This window comes from Micromys minutus (assembly GCF_963924665.1).
Source record: "Micromys minutus genome assembly, chromosome: 22".
Lineage (NCBI taxonomy): Eukaryota > Metazoa > Chordata > Mammalia > Rodentia > Muridae > Micromys > Micromys minutus.
The window spans coordinates 1,969,934-1,984,093 of record NC_137957.1 but is presented as its reverse complement, the minus strand read 5'-3'; the positions used below and the strand labels follow the sequence as shown (position 1 = coordinate 1,984,093).

At 52.1% G+C, this 14,160-nt stretch overlaps 1 protein-coding gene across 1 annotated transcript; it reads left to right on the top strand.

The window, feature by feature from the left end:
- Nucleotides 1–5,227: 5,227 nt before the first annotated feature.
- On the top strand, nt 5,228–12,717 carry WDR18 (WD repeat domain 18). Its single transcript, XM_080935252.1, has 10 exons — nt 5,228–5,455; nt 6,084–6,194; nt 9,892–10,025; nt 10,165–10,306; nt 10,957–11,100; nt 11,182–11,246; nt 11,319–11,443; nt 11,533–11,699; nt 12,230–12,298; nt 12,430–12,717. The coding sequence occupies exons 1-10, from the start codon at nt 5,246–5,248 to the stop codon at nt 12,556–12,558; spliced, it is 1,296 nt and encodes a 431-aa protein (XP_080791378.1). The 5' UTR covers nt 5,228–5,245; the 3' UTR covers nt 12,559–12,717.
- The last annotated feature ends 1,443 nt before the right edge of the window (nt 12,718–14,160 follow it).

The following is a 14,160-nucleotide window of genomic DNA, read 5'->3' as shown; positions in this document are numbered from 1 at the left end:
TTTGGAAGGGAGGGGGATCTCAACTTTTCCTTCTGGAAGCTTCTGCCTGCCCCATTTTGGGGCTACTGTCTTAGCCGCACAATCATTCCTGGTCATGGGTGTTGAGGGGTCCTTGTTCCCTTCTGACAACCCTGTCCAAAGTCCGCCTCCATGGGTGACTGGCTCAGGGATATAGCAGCCAGCCTCCTGTGTCCCTAGTGGGGTCTATCTGAGGGGGGTCGCCTTGGTGGGCACATCCAAGGCAAATTTCTTTCTACCTCAGGTCTTTTGATGCCAAAAAGAAAAAAAATGCACGCGGGTCACCCACTTCTCTGGCCCACCTTCTCAGTGCCCAGCAGTGGGAGCCTGGGGTCCACTTGGATTGCGGGCTGTGAGTGGCCAGAAAGCACCACATCCTAACTCAGGGGAGCTTGCCCCCCACGGCTCTGTGATTGTAGTGGGGGCTGCCCTCTGCTGGACACACTCAGCAGCCCTCCATGGTCTGATCTCTGCCCCATTAGCCCTTGGCATGGGGTTCAGTTGGCACTCAGGCAGACTGGGTGTGGGGACAGAGCTGGGGTCGGCACTGTCCACCTGTTACCTCAGGGCTTGGTGTGGGAGCAGGTGAGACACCCAAACTCAGGGCAAAGTGTGGGAGGGCAGGCACAGGCTGCTTCTAGAACCTTCCTGGTAGCCCTTACGCTGGCCACCAGGCTGTGTTTCTGTCTGTCTGTCCGGCTGCAGTGGGTGGGGTTTGGGGACAGCTGGGTTAATGTTTTCTGAGGGTTATATATCTGTACAGTCTTTTTTTTCTTTCATTTTAATCACTTTTACACACTTGGTTTTTCCCCACCCCTACATAAGTTTGACTTTTGTGGATTTTATTTTTCCTTCTGGGTAAATGTGAGCTGAGCTGTTTTGTTAGGAACATGTGAACTTTTCAGTTTCTTATGGGTGGGAGGGGCTTGTCCGGCATCGTGGGGATTGCACACAAACTCAGGTAAAATGAAAAAAAAAAAAAAGTGGATTTTAAAAAAATAATTAAAAGAAAAAAGATTTAAAAAAAAAAAAGAAACTGTTTTCTACCTCTGGTCAGGCCTCTGTGGTCAGTTCCTGCTCAGGCTGCAGCCTACGATGGTCACAGCTGTGCGGAATATTCAGGAAAATCCAGCCATTAACAGGAAAACTCAGACAGATAACAATGGAGGGAGTGTGATTTCTTTTGAAATTAAAAAAAAACAACACTGAAAGTTTACATTTTATGACCTTATTGTGAATTGTATTTAAACCTCAGAAATATTTAATGGGATTGTAACCCTGCAAATCAGTGAGATTAAAGCGTTGAGACACTTGTGTGAAAGAGTGGGGTTTTTTTTGGTTGTTTGGTGTGTGGAGGGGACCCCACGGGACATATTAAAAGTGGCTCTCTAGGGACAGGAATGGTTGGCGAGACTTGTGAAGCTCCTGTGTGGCGTGTGTGGAGGAGACTCTGCCTACTGCTTGCTTTTTCCTTTTCAATTCATGTCTGTGGGGGGTGGATGCTGTGTACGATCCCCGTGGATGTGGGAGGACAAGTTTTGGAAGTTGGTTCTCCCCTTCCACCCTGTGGGACTGAGCTCCTAGCATGGAGGGGGCATGGTAGCATTCCTGTCTAGCTACTGTTTCCTTTCTTACTTAAAAGAAAACAAAAACCAACCAAACAAAAAAACCCAACTTTACTATCTGAGAATTTCATACAATATACATTGAACATATTCTTTAGGGACAGGGACTCACTACGAAGTCCTGGCTGGCCCAGAATTCACAGCACAAAGCTCGGCATGCCTCCGCCTCCCAGAAGCTGGAACTAACTGCGTAAGCCACACCCATGACCTGTCTCAGGACCTTTGCACAGGCTGTCCCCTGCTGCCTCCCATCTGTGAAGCATTCCTTTCTGTCCTTACCCTCAGCTCACCCTGGGACATCATCATCTCATCCTTGTCCCCTGGGCTAATTACATGTGACATACCCCCCACCCTGGCCCAGCAGCCAGGTGGAGCCCTCTAAAGTCAACCAACTCCACCACCGATCACCCAGGGACCAAAGCTCCTGGTAGCGTCTTAGAGACCAGGACCCTTGCCTCCAGCTCGAAGGCTCAGAATGCTCCTGCCTCAGCCTCCAAAGAGCTGTAATCAAAGGCATGTGCTGCCACACCCGGCTTGGCCACTTCCAGCTGTGGTGTGCCTCAGTGGGCACCTGCAGTAACGGCTCCAGACTTTGAGTGGAGAGAGCGTTCCCGAAAGTCAGCCTCATGCAGGGGACTCTGGAGACTGCATGACTCAAGGTAAATGAGGGCAGCTGGACAGGCCTAGACCTTGGTCACCTGATGCTCATCCTGCCTGCCCTAAGCAAGGCTGGCCCAGGCTAGTCCCTCCCCAGGTTGGTGACAGAACTGAGAATGGCACTGGCTGGTTCCTACTAGTTCCTGAAACCAGCATTTTACATCCTACCCAAGGAAGGATGTCATCCACTTTCCTCCAACACCCGACTCCGGGTATAAGGGCTTGCTCTTTATTTATTCATAAATAAATAAAACATTCTTTCAGGGAAACTGGCTTGGCTGGTCCTGCTGCTTTCTCTCCTTGGCCAAAGAGCATCAGAGAGGGAACTGAGTGGCCTGAGGCTGCACAGCTCTGTGAAATAGCCTCAGAGCCTCTGCAGCACATTCCATCCAGTGACCCACAAAACTACTCTGACCGGCAGAACCAACGAAGTCAGCTGGACACCCCCTCCTGTGGTGGAGTCACTGTCATCCTTTTTCCCAGAGGAGTCCCCAGATGGTGGCTACCCCTGATTCCACAGGGGAGAAAGACTCAGGAGGTAGGTAGGCACTGGCTGGAGACATTGGGGCTACTATATGGGGGATAAGTGTGTTTGTGCCTCAGTTTCCCCTGATGTGGCTTCCCCAATCATGTGATGTTCCCTCCATTTTTTCAGAGGTCTGGCAACTGGGTGGTCTCGAATGCTTTTGTTCTTATAGCTGACACAACTGGACTGTCCTCATTCTAGAGGCTGGGCTGGGGGCAGGCTGACCTCTAACATCAGAGTCTGTCTGGTCAAGGGAAGGCCTGCTGCGGGGGAGCCCACCCCAGCAGCTGGCCAGTGAGCCCTGCTCAGCACCCTAGAATGGAGTCTAAGCTTCCAGGTCAGAAAAGGCTGTACCCTTCAACCACAGGGTTGATGTGGGGGGCAGGGGTGCAAGGAACCATCAGTCTGGATTCCTACAAGGGCCTCACCCACCAATTCAGTCTTGACAAGTGGAACTTGGCACCCAAGTTCAAGCCCCCAAGTTAGCCTTTAGCACACATATCCCCCTACACCCCCCACCCCGTGCTGAGGACACAACCCAGGCTTTGCCAAAGGTGTTGGGTCCTGGTGATTGTGAACCACCCTGGAGTGGATGCTGGAAACGGAACCCAGGTACCCTGCAAGAACAGCAAGTTCTCTAACCCACTAAGCCACCTTGACAACCTCCCATTCCTCTTATGCTGAGCATTAAAAGTAGCTGCATCCTAGTACTCAGGAAGTTGAGGCAGGAGTATCTGGTGTTTAAGAACAACCTGAGCTTAATTCAGTCTTGGGGGTTGAATTCTCTTTCTCGCATAATAAAGTAATACACAAGCTGTCACCTCCAACGCTTTCAAATGCAGTGCCACATTCTCCATCCTGCTCCAAGACCTGTCGTGCCCCTGGACAGCACCTTGTTCCTGAGTTTCTTGCTCAAAGTGGGTGGGTGCCTTCTCTTGAGCATCACCTACTGAGTCTTCCCTGTCTCCCCAGCTCGCGCCTGCCATCTTGTGGCCAAACTGGGGAGCACGCCTCACTTAAAACTGGTTTCCTCTCTTTCTGGCCTGGAGTCGCGGGGTCGCGGAATCCAAGGTTTGCACCCCGCGTGCAACCTTGTTCCCTTCACAGGCCCGACAGCTGCTGTTAGACCCAGCTCACAACCTCACCCTGCGTCCAGCCCTGCCACCCCGGCTGGCGCAGCGCGCTGGTGTCCACATTACCGGCTGCAAAATTCCTCACTTGAATGCGGAGGGAGGGAGGGGACACTTGGTTTTAGACCTGGCCTATGACCAGCAGCTGTGACTCCAGGCTAAAGGTTACTTGGCTAGAGATTGGCTTGTTGGGTCTACACTGAGTGAACCAAATACAAATGTGAAATTTATGACTCAAAAGAGGAAAGGCCAAAAGGCCAATCGATAAGGATGTGGGTCGATCGGTAAGAGTTTAATCACTAATACGCCTCGGCCAGACTATGTAGCCTGATTTTACATGCAGTAAGTAACTAGCTTCATTTGGTGTAAAAATATAAAGGTCAGTGGTTTGTATTTTTGCTGGAAAACAAAGTTTAAGAAGTAAACCGGTCAGCTGGGCAGTGGTGGACCAAACATTTAATCCAAGGCAGAGGTAGGTGGACTCTCTGAGTTGGAGGCCAGCCTGGTCTACAGAATGAGTCCCAGGACAGCCTTGGGTACACAGAGAAACCCTGTCTCAAAAAAAAAAAAAAAAAAAAAAAACCCAAAATATAACAAAAAGAAAACGCTGTGATGACATAGGTGTTTCATCTCAACACGCAAGAAGCTGAGGAGGGTTAATTGCCACGAGTTCAAGGACAAGAGTGGCTCAAGTAGAAAACAAAACAGTAATTTAGATCATTTGAGTCAAAACAGCAGAAACAATAATGTGAAAACTTATAAGCTCTCCGGCGGTGGAGGCTCAAGGCTTTAATCCCAGCACAAGAGAGACATTGTCTCGGAACAAAAAAAGAAAGAAAGAAAAAAACAAAAGAAAGACAAACCCCCAAAACAGGTAGCAAGAGCTTCTTCAGCAAAACAGAGATAATACACCTGCGCTGAGTGGCCAGGGCCCCCAGGGTTCTACGCATGTGCAAGAATCCAAGTTCCCCCTCCCCTTGTACGCATGTGCAGGTCGTGCGGCTCCGCCCTTTGAACGCTACTCTAGAAGAAACCGTGACACCGGCGACTAGCTCCGCCCCATAGCAGCGAACTGTGTACGCATGCGCATGTTAGCCCCGCCTAAAGTGAATAAATGTCTCTCTTGGCCTCCTGGAACCAGTAAACGTCAGACAATCGACTCCGCCTCTTCGGTTCGGTGAAGCTACTGCGCATGCGTAGGCTCTCCAGTTCGCCGCTAGTCGGCCAGAAGCCATCTTAACAGCCTCGCTAAGGGTGATGGGATTCGGGGGCGGGGCTGGAAGGGCAAAATGGCGGCGCCCATGGAAGTGGTAGTGTGTACAGACTCCACTGCGCCGCTATGGAGCTGCGTGGTGTGGGAGCTCCATTCGGGAGCCAACCTGCTCACTTATCGAGGAGGCCAAGCTGGACCGCGGGGCTTGGCACTACTCAATGGCGAGTACCTGCTGGCGGCGCAGCAGGGCAAGAACTACATCTGCGCTTGGGAGCTGCAGCGCAAGGTGCGGGGCCTCAGCGTCCGCGGGGCAGCCGAGTGTACCGGGAACACCAGGGTTAGGGTCCCGGCGATCCTGGGGTGGCTGTGTGATACGGGCGTACTTGGAGGCCGAGGGTTTTTTCCCCCTCTACGGATTTGGCGCTAAGGCGCCCTGAGATTTCTGCGCGCATGCTCAGATGAAGATCTATGGCGAATTATCAGCTTTTGCACACTTGTAGTATAAGGGACGTTAATTTTTATGCATAAGAGAAAATAGGGTTCGTTAGAAGTCATGCTTTTCTGCAGCATGGCAGACCAGAGATCTTGAGGAGCCACAGGCAGAGAAGGCTTTTGTTACCTTCGTAAAGAGCCGAGGTTCTCTATCAGGACTGACTGAGGCCTGGGATCTTTTTGGTTCTTAACGTTTCTAGAACACAGCTTCCTTCTTGTCCAGTAGGATTCCTGCTACTGAGCCCCGACCCTGCATTTCACTGGGGCTTTCTAAGCAGATGTTCTAACCCGAAGCCGCACCCCCAACCCTCACTTAGGCAGTCTACCTCCCCAACCTCCTTTTTCTTGCTCTCTTAATAGTTTACACTTACATTGTCTCTATCCTGATACTCACGAGTTTGTCTTGTATCCTGTGTCCCTAGGACCAGCTTCAACAGAAAATCATGTGTCCTGGGCCTGTCACCTGTCTGACTACAGCACCTAACGGCTTGTATGTCCTGGCAGGAATCGCAGAGAGCATCTACCTGTGGGAGGTAGGAACAGCCTGTTACGTGTCACTTGGGAATACTAGAGAGTAAAACTGTTTGGTGTCCAGTTTTACCTGAGGTAGGCAGGTGCTTTTGGGAATCTTACCCAAGACTTTTGAAACAGAAAATGGAACCGTGTCTGTAGGGTCCTAATTCATGACTGAGATGTAGCACAGTGCTCAGCATACTGGTGGTCCAAGTGCTATTGTGAACAACAAAGAAAAAAACTTAGAAAGGAGCAGTGTTCGATCCTGACTCCCTTTGGCAAAGCATTGACCAAAAGCAATGCAGAAGAGGAAAGCTTCTATTTGGTTTACATTTGCATTTTCTATGGAGGGAAGTCAACTTATCAGTTAACATCCGTGGTCCACAGCAAAGAGAAATGCTCCTGTGATTAACACTTGTTACTCTTGCAGAGGACCTGAGTTCAATTCCTAGCACCTTCATGATGGCTCACAGCCATCCATAACTTCAACTCTAAGGATTTTGACACCTCTTTAGACCTCACTGGGCACCAGACATGCCCCTAATACACACACACACACACACACACACATCCAGGCAAACACTCATAAAGGAAATAAACCTGAAAAATAAAGAATTTTTTAAAATCTGTCTGTTGAATGAGAGAGATAGCTAAGTTAAGAACATTGTCTGTTCTTACATAGGACACAGGTTTAGTTCCCAGTGCCCACATAGTGGCTCATAGCTGTCTGTAGCTCCAGGGAATTCAGCACCTTCATCTGGCCCCGGAGAATACCCCTAGACCCATAAAGAAATTTAAAATAAAATTATCAGGGGGCCCTGAGAGATGACTCAGTAGATAAGAACACTGACTGCTCTTCCAGGGGTCCTGAGTTCAGATCCCAGCAACCACATGGTGGCTCACAACCATCTGTAATGGGATCTAATACCCTCTTCTTGTGAGTCTGAAGACAGCTACAGTGTACTCATATATATAAAATAAATGAAATTTCAACAACAACAAAAATAATAAAACGATCACAAGCCCAGTGATATCCAGCCCCCTTTGTCTCGCAGTCAGGGACTAAAGGTACTAGCACCCTTACCGTGATGCCGCTCCCTGCAGAGCTAGAGGTCAGTCTTCAGCCTTTAGTTAGCTCAGCTCCCTGGCTCTGTGTTGGGACTCTTAACCTTGGCAGTGAGTAAGCCTGAGGACTAAAGGTTCTAGGCTGTGTCCTAAGCTGGCCTTTATGGATGGAAGGTGTCGGTGGCACAGAGCTGAGGTTAGCCATGTTTCTGCCTCCTGGCTTCATCTTCCTCCAAACCATCCCAGGACCTCCAATAGCATTCTCAGCCCACAATTCTGAAGCTGGCTTAGGTGAAAACCAAGGCCAGGGTTTACCCACAGGAGGGGGCCACATGATTTGTGCTGCTGTGTACCAGTGCCAAGGGCACATGTGAGACCTTTCTTTTTTTTTCTTTCTTTCTTTTTTTTTTTTTAAGGTTCATAATTTCATTACTGGACAAACACCCTAATTTAGACATGAGCAACTCTCCAGGTTAAAATTGTTGAAATCCAACTGGTAGGACCGATCAGTGACCACAATTAAGTATAAGCCCTCAGTCTTGCCATTGTGTGAGTCCTCGCAGACCCAGCTCCCTTCTCCTCAGTGTCTTTTAGAGTCGTACCTGATTTCATTACCAGTTTTCATCTGAATCCACCAAGGAATTGGACGCTTTTGCTTTTGTGCCAGGGATCACTTGATTTTGAAAGTCTTGTGAGACGACATGAGAAGTGGGATCCGGTGTAGTGCAGAGGAAGGAGCAAGACCTCCCCTGTGCTTGGGTTTTGTGTACCTACTGTGTGCATGTGCACATGCTGTGTATGTAGGTGTTTACATACAGGTGCAGAGAACAACTTCAGTTGTTGTCCTTGCCGCCCATCTTGTGTGGGACAGAGTCCTATTGTTCCATGTGTCCTCGAATTCTCACATCGGCCTGTCGGTGGTTCAGGTTCTGGAGATCAGATGCTGGGTCTTAATGCTTGAGTGTCGACCACCTTACCCAGGAAGAACCCTGGCCTTTGTTTTTTTTTTTTTTTAAGATTTATTTATTTTATATGAGTACTCTGCAGCTGTGTTTAGACACACCAGAAGAGGGCATCGGATCCCATTACAGATGGTTGTGAGCCGCAGTGTGGTTGCTGGGAACTGAACTCAGGACCTCTGGAAGAGCAGGCAGTGCGCTGAGCCATCTCTCCAGCCTTCGTGGTTTTTGATTCTGTTTTCTTAGATAGAGTCTTATGTAGCCCAGGCTGGCCTTGAACTCATTATTTAACCCTTGAATTCCAGACCACCCTCCTGGTACCACTTCCCCAGTGCTGGGTAGCAGTGCCTGGCTCATATGTGGCTTGAGATGGAACTCTGCACTCACTTGTCTCAGCCTTTGAGACAGGGTTTCTCTGTGTAGCTCTGGCTGTCCTGAAGCTTGCTTGGTAGACCATGCTGGCCCTGAATGCAGGATTTTTAAATTGTGTGTATTTGGTTGTTTTGCCAATATATGTATCTGGTGCCCTTTGGAGGTCAGAAATATAGGATCCCCTGGTTTACAGGTGGCTGTGATCCTCCTTTGTGGATGCTGAGAATCAAACCCAGGGCTCTGGAAACACAGCCAGTGCTCTAACCACTGAACTACCCCTCCAGCCCTCGCTTGCTTTCTTAGGAAACCCAGGACTACCTTCTAGGGCTGGTATCATTTATAGGTGGATGGCCCAGATCAATCACTCAGTCAAGACAGTTCCCCACACTGGCCCATAGGCCAGCCTGGTGGCTGCAGTTTCTCAGTTGAGGTTCCTTCTCCCCAGGTGACTGATGTTTGTTTGCCTCTCCAAGCCCAGCTTGGTGCCTCCTGCTGTGTCTCTAAGGATTTCTGAGCTGTGGCCACCAGGGGGCACTGCACAGTCCACAGGTTCTTGAGCTAAGACTGGTGTGGGAATTTCCCCGTTCTCTGGGGTGAGGGGCTCACATCTGTGTGGTGCCCAGGAGCCTGTTTGGCCTAGGGTTCTACTGATGATTGCGGCCCACAGTCTCTTTGAGGGGTTGTGTGTAGGTAGCCATGTTCTCTTTTCCCACCCTTAGATAGCCCAGACACCCAACGGAAACTCAGCTCCCCTCGGCTTGAAGCCTAGCCTTTCCCTAGTACAGGCCTGGGCTCCCCACTCTGTCCCTCCTGCAGCCCCTAGTCCTTCCCTGTTATGTGGTGCAATGTCTAAATGCCAGCCTCAGATACAGGCACTCCAGCTGCAGCCTGTTCTCCCCCTGCCAGGACCCTGTTGCTTGCTGAGGGTTTTTGCTTTTTTTTTTTTCTGGTATTCTGCAAGGTTCTCATTTGAGGCTGACCTCAGACTCAGGGCACATGTGTCTGTCTCAGCCTCACCCATGGGACAACACCTCCACCATTGCCCCTCTGTGCTGAACTGGAGCCTCACCCAAGCCGGGCTGGCAGGGGCCTCTTCAGACATCCTTCTAGATTACCTTTCGATAAACGTAGGTGTCCTATTCTTTTCTGTGGATTATCATCAGACACTGAGGACACAGCCAGAGCTAGGCAGGTGCACAGTGATGAGGGTCTGCAGCCTTCCTGGCTCCATCTACCAATGGCCCTGGGGCAGGTAGACGGGGTTCTTAGGGGCTGGCATAGTCTGTGTTGCCTCTGACCACTGGTGCCTGGCCTCTCACAGGTCTCCACTGGGAACCTCCTGGTCATCCTCAGCCGTCACTACCAGGATGTGTCGTGCCTGAAGTTCACAGGTGATGGCAGCCATTTTGTCTCTGCAGGCAAGGACTGCCTAGTGCTGGCCTGGAACCTCTGCAGGTAGGACATGTGCCAGAAATCTACACAGAAAGGCTATGGAGCCTCAGGGCAGGAAGTAGGCTGGGGTGCCCCATTCTTGGGGCCTTGGGGAGGTAGGCCTAGGGGCTTTTACATGGCCTCACTGTTACTGTGTGCCCAGTGTGCTACAGGCTGACCCATCCAGGATCCTTGCCCCAAGACATGTCTGGTCCCAGCACACGCTTCCAATCACAGACCTGCACTGCGGCTTTGGGGGCCCCATGGCCCGGGTGGCCACTTCTTCACTGGACCAGACCGTGAAGGTAGCATCCCCAACCTGGACCCCATGAATTCCTGGCAGCCACTGGATCTCAGCTAGGAAGGAGGAAGACTGCCTCCCCCTTGCCCTGGCTGTCTGGATTCCAGACAGCTCATAATCCCTATGCCCGACCAAGGACACCCAGAGATGGACTGTCCAGCCTGTCTGCTGGAAATTCCCACTCGTCCACGCATCAGTGGCCAGATGCCCTTGAGTGTTTGGGGTGTTTGTTTGTTATTGGCACAGTGCTAGAGATGGAGCCCAGGCCCTTGCATCTGCTGTACCAGTGCTGAGTGTGCCCCACCCCCAGCCCTCTTCTAGTTTTACACAGTTGTTTGTTTGTTTGTTTGTGACTGTCTCTCTGTGTGGCCACAGCTTGCTTGGAACTTGGCGTGTACACTAGACTGGCCTGTAACTCACAGACCCCTTGCCTCTTCCTAGGAGTGCAGGGATTGAGGACAGGATTGGAGACATATTCCTTGGCTAGTGCTTTGCATCTTCAGCAATCCTGCAGCAGCTGGGGTGCCTGAGATTCTGTGGGGGTTCAGAGGCTGGTACTTTGGGCAATGTGATGCCAGGGTCCCCATCCCTCCCTGCTCCCCGACTTGGCTGTGTGCCTTGATGTCCACAGCACCAGGCTTCCTATCCCTGCAGCTCTGGGCCATCTCCTCAGGAGACCTGCTGCTGTCTGTGTTGTTTGACATGGGCATCACGTCTGTGACCATGGACCTAGCCGAGCACCACATATTCTGTGGAGGCAGCGATGGCTCCATCTTCCAGGTGGACCTGTGCAGCTGGGTGAGTGGCCCTGTGGGACTGAGGGAACCCACAGTCCTTTGCCCTGCACAGTAGACACTTAGAACCTGTCTCCACCCACAGCCCGGACTGAGGGAGCACAGCTTCCAGCCTGAGCAGAACAAAGGGAAGGTCTTCAAAGGACACAGGTAGTCACCTCTTCCAGGTGGGGTCGGCACAGTCCCCACCATGAAGCACCCAACCCCTGTCCCCTCTCCCAGGAACCAAGTGACTTGCCTGTCGGTGTCAGCAGACGGCAGCATTCTGCTCTCGGGCTCCCATGATGAGTCCGTACGGCTGTGGGACGTGAAGAGCAAGCAGTGCTTGCGCACCGTCACCCTCAAAGGTGTGCACACGGCCGGCATGGCCACACAGATACAGGTCAGGGCCCTGTCCTGCCGCCAGGCCCTGATGTTGTCTTCTTGTGTCCCTCAGGCCCAGTGACCAATGCAGTCATCATGCTGGCCCCGCCCAGCATGCTGAACCCCGAGTTCAGACCCAGCCTGCCCCTGCCCCACTTCAACAAGCACCTGCTGGGTGCTGAGCACGGAGATGAGGCCCAGGGCGGGGGCCTGCGTCTGCAGCTAGGGCTCCACCTGCAGGTAGGCCCACCCAGCTGCTGTCCCAGAGCACCCCCCAGTTCCTCCTGCTGTGGGTCCGCCTGTCATGTTAACAGCCTCAGAACCCTTGTTACCCATGTCATTGCTGCTGCTCTTGTCTGAAGTCCCACTGTGTGTCACCTCACGTGCTCAGATGACTTCTTTTGCTCTCAGTGAGTCACTAGGTTCTTTGACGAGTAGATGGGTGGCAAGAACTGCCCACCGGGGCAACTGCGGTCAGGAGACACCCTGCCAGTCTTCAGTGCTTCCCATGGGGCTCTTAGCCAGGTCTGCACACTCCACAGTGTCCTAGTGTCCAAGCTCAGCTGTCATGCCCCACTCTGAAGTCCCACTGTGCGCCTTGCTGGATCTGATCTGGGCATTAGCCCAATCTACCTTCTGTTCTACAGCCTTCTTGACCTAGATGCTACAGGTCCCCACGTGGCCCTCAGCCCTGGACTCTGGTTTTGCGGTAGAGGGTGGGTCCTCGGAGGGCGAGGACCAGCAGGGGTGACCGTGCTACTACTTTACAGGGCAAAGAGCCTAGCTACCTGGAGCACCTGGCACGGATGCAGGCTGTGTTGTCCGGCTATCTAGAGAAGGTGGGTGGGGTTAGTCCTGTGGTGGGCGGGCCCTGGGTGGGCGGGCAAGAACAGCCCCACCCACACACTCTCTCTCTCTCTCTCTCTCTCTCTCTCTCTCTCTCTCTCTCTCTCCCCCTCCCCCCCCACAGAATATGCTAGGCAACCAGATGCTGCCAGCACGTGTGTTTGAGCTGGAGGAGGAGGTGCGGAGCCTGCGCAAGATCAACCGGGACCTGTTCGACTTCTCCACTCGCATCATCACGCGGCCCTCGAAGTGATGCGCGCCAGGGAGCCGTAGCACAGATACTTGCCATGGGGCTATGATCTAGGGTTTTTTAAAAGGATGGACTGAGAATAATATGCCTCAGTTGTTCTGTCCCCCCCCCCCCGGGAGGGGCACTGGGGCTCAGTTGGGAGGACTTGGGCCTGGGGAATGGGGTGGGGTATGTGAGGGGCTGACTGCAGATTCCCCATTCGCGGGGGGGGGGGTGCGGGGGGAAGGGGATCAGCATCAGTCCTTCATGAATGTCCAAAACTCAGCCTCTACATAGTGTCCTGGGGCTACTGCCAACTGGAACCTGAAATCCAGCCCAAGTACCAACAGAACCTTCCAGAAAGCTGCCTTTAACTGATGGCCCTGCCTAACGGTCCAGAAAATCCATGTGATTTAGCAGAGCTGTTGCTACCGCAGCTCCAAAGAGTGCCAATACTGACCTCACCCCAGAACTCGTGCTGCTGTGCCCTCGGGTGGCAAGATGTGACCGTACCCGCTCCTATGACATGGAGCTCTTGGTCCTCTTTCCAGCACTTTCCTTAGTTTCCCCCACGGAGTTGGCCCATTCTTGGCAGAGACACCTTGACGCCTCCCTCCACTCCCTGGTTTGTTCTAGCTGCTCCTTCCTCAGAGGTCTGGGGAGAGGCAAGAATATACACATTCTACCAACCATGGGTCCATGGCACTCAGAGGTCCCTTGAGACTGGGGTGTTCATTATACTTCCAATTATGGCTCAGATTCTGGCTAGACACAATGGCAGATGTGGGATGGAGCCGTACATTGCCACCCAAATGTTAGGTCCCCACCCACTCTGGCCGAAGTAAAAAGCCTGAAGCGCCATGCCCAGTGGGTGACCTAGAGAGTACCAGACTACAGTTTGGACAAAAGGCAGATGTCTGAGGAAGGGGCGTCTAAGGCTGGTGGCATCTCAGCCTCAGGAATTGTTCCCTGAGGATCTCTGAAGTGGCAGTGGAGACCATGGCAATCAGGACAGGTTAGCCCCAGACAGGAACCCTGAAGGACCCTGGCCTGACGGACTCTGCAACCCTGGCCAGGTGCTTAGACAGCCTGCCATCTTGAGCCAAGCCAGCTCACTAAAAGCCCGGCTCGAAATGCAGTCGTCTTGCTGGCTTTTTTATTTACTTGATGGATGGGTTTTTTGTTTTGTTTTAATGCTGGCTTTGCAAGGAGAATCGGGTTGGAGGGGGAGCTGACCAAGTGTAGATTCATTCATCAGGTCGGAGTGTTCCCTGCAGGCAGCTGCAGTACAGGATTTTGGGGGAATGCCACATCTTCCAGAGCCCTATTGGGAGGACACAGTCCCCAGCAGGGGCCTCCTAGGTAGGAAAGCCTTTGGATCTCCTACAGGCCACAAGTGGGCCCTGTGTCAGTTTAATTGGGGGACCCAGAGAACCCATAGAAGGTTCGGGAACAATTGCAGAGTGCCTCATCTAATGCAAGCCCAGAGACACAGGAGTGACTGAACGGTCTACCCTTGTGCTCCCTGAACTACAGGAATCATAATTACTGAATGGGTCAATAGGAAGATGGCATGTGGGAGGAATGAGCTGCAGTCTGGTGGCAGTGGTCAGCAGGACATTTGAC

What these genes read in the sequence shown, in the direction of transcription:
- WDR18 (XM_080935252.1), top strand. Translation starts at nt 5,246, where the DNA reads ATGGCGGCGCCCATGGAAGTGGTAGTGTGTACAGACTCCACTGCGCCG. An exon ending in CTGGCCTGGAACCTCTGCAG is followed by an intron (nt 10,026 to 10,164) that starts GTAGGACATGTG and finishes CTGTGTGCCCAG; the next exon opens with TGTGCTACAGGCTGACCCAT. An exon ending in AGCTAGGGCTCCACCTGCAG is followed by an intron (nt 11,700 to 12,229) that starts GTAGGCCCACCC and finishes ACTACTTTACAG; the next exon opens with GGCAAAGAGCCTAGCTACCT.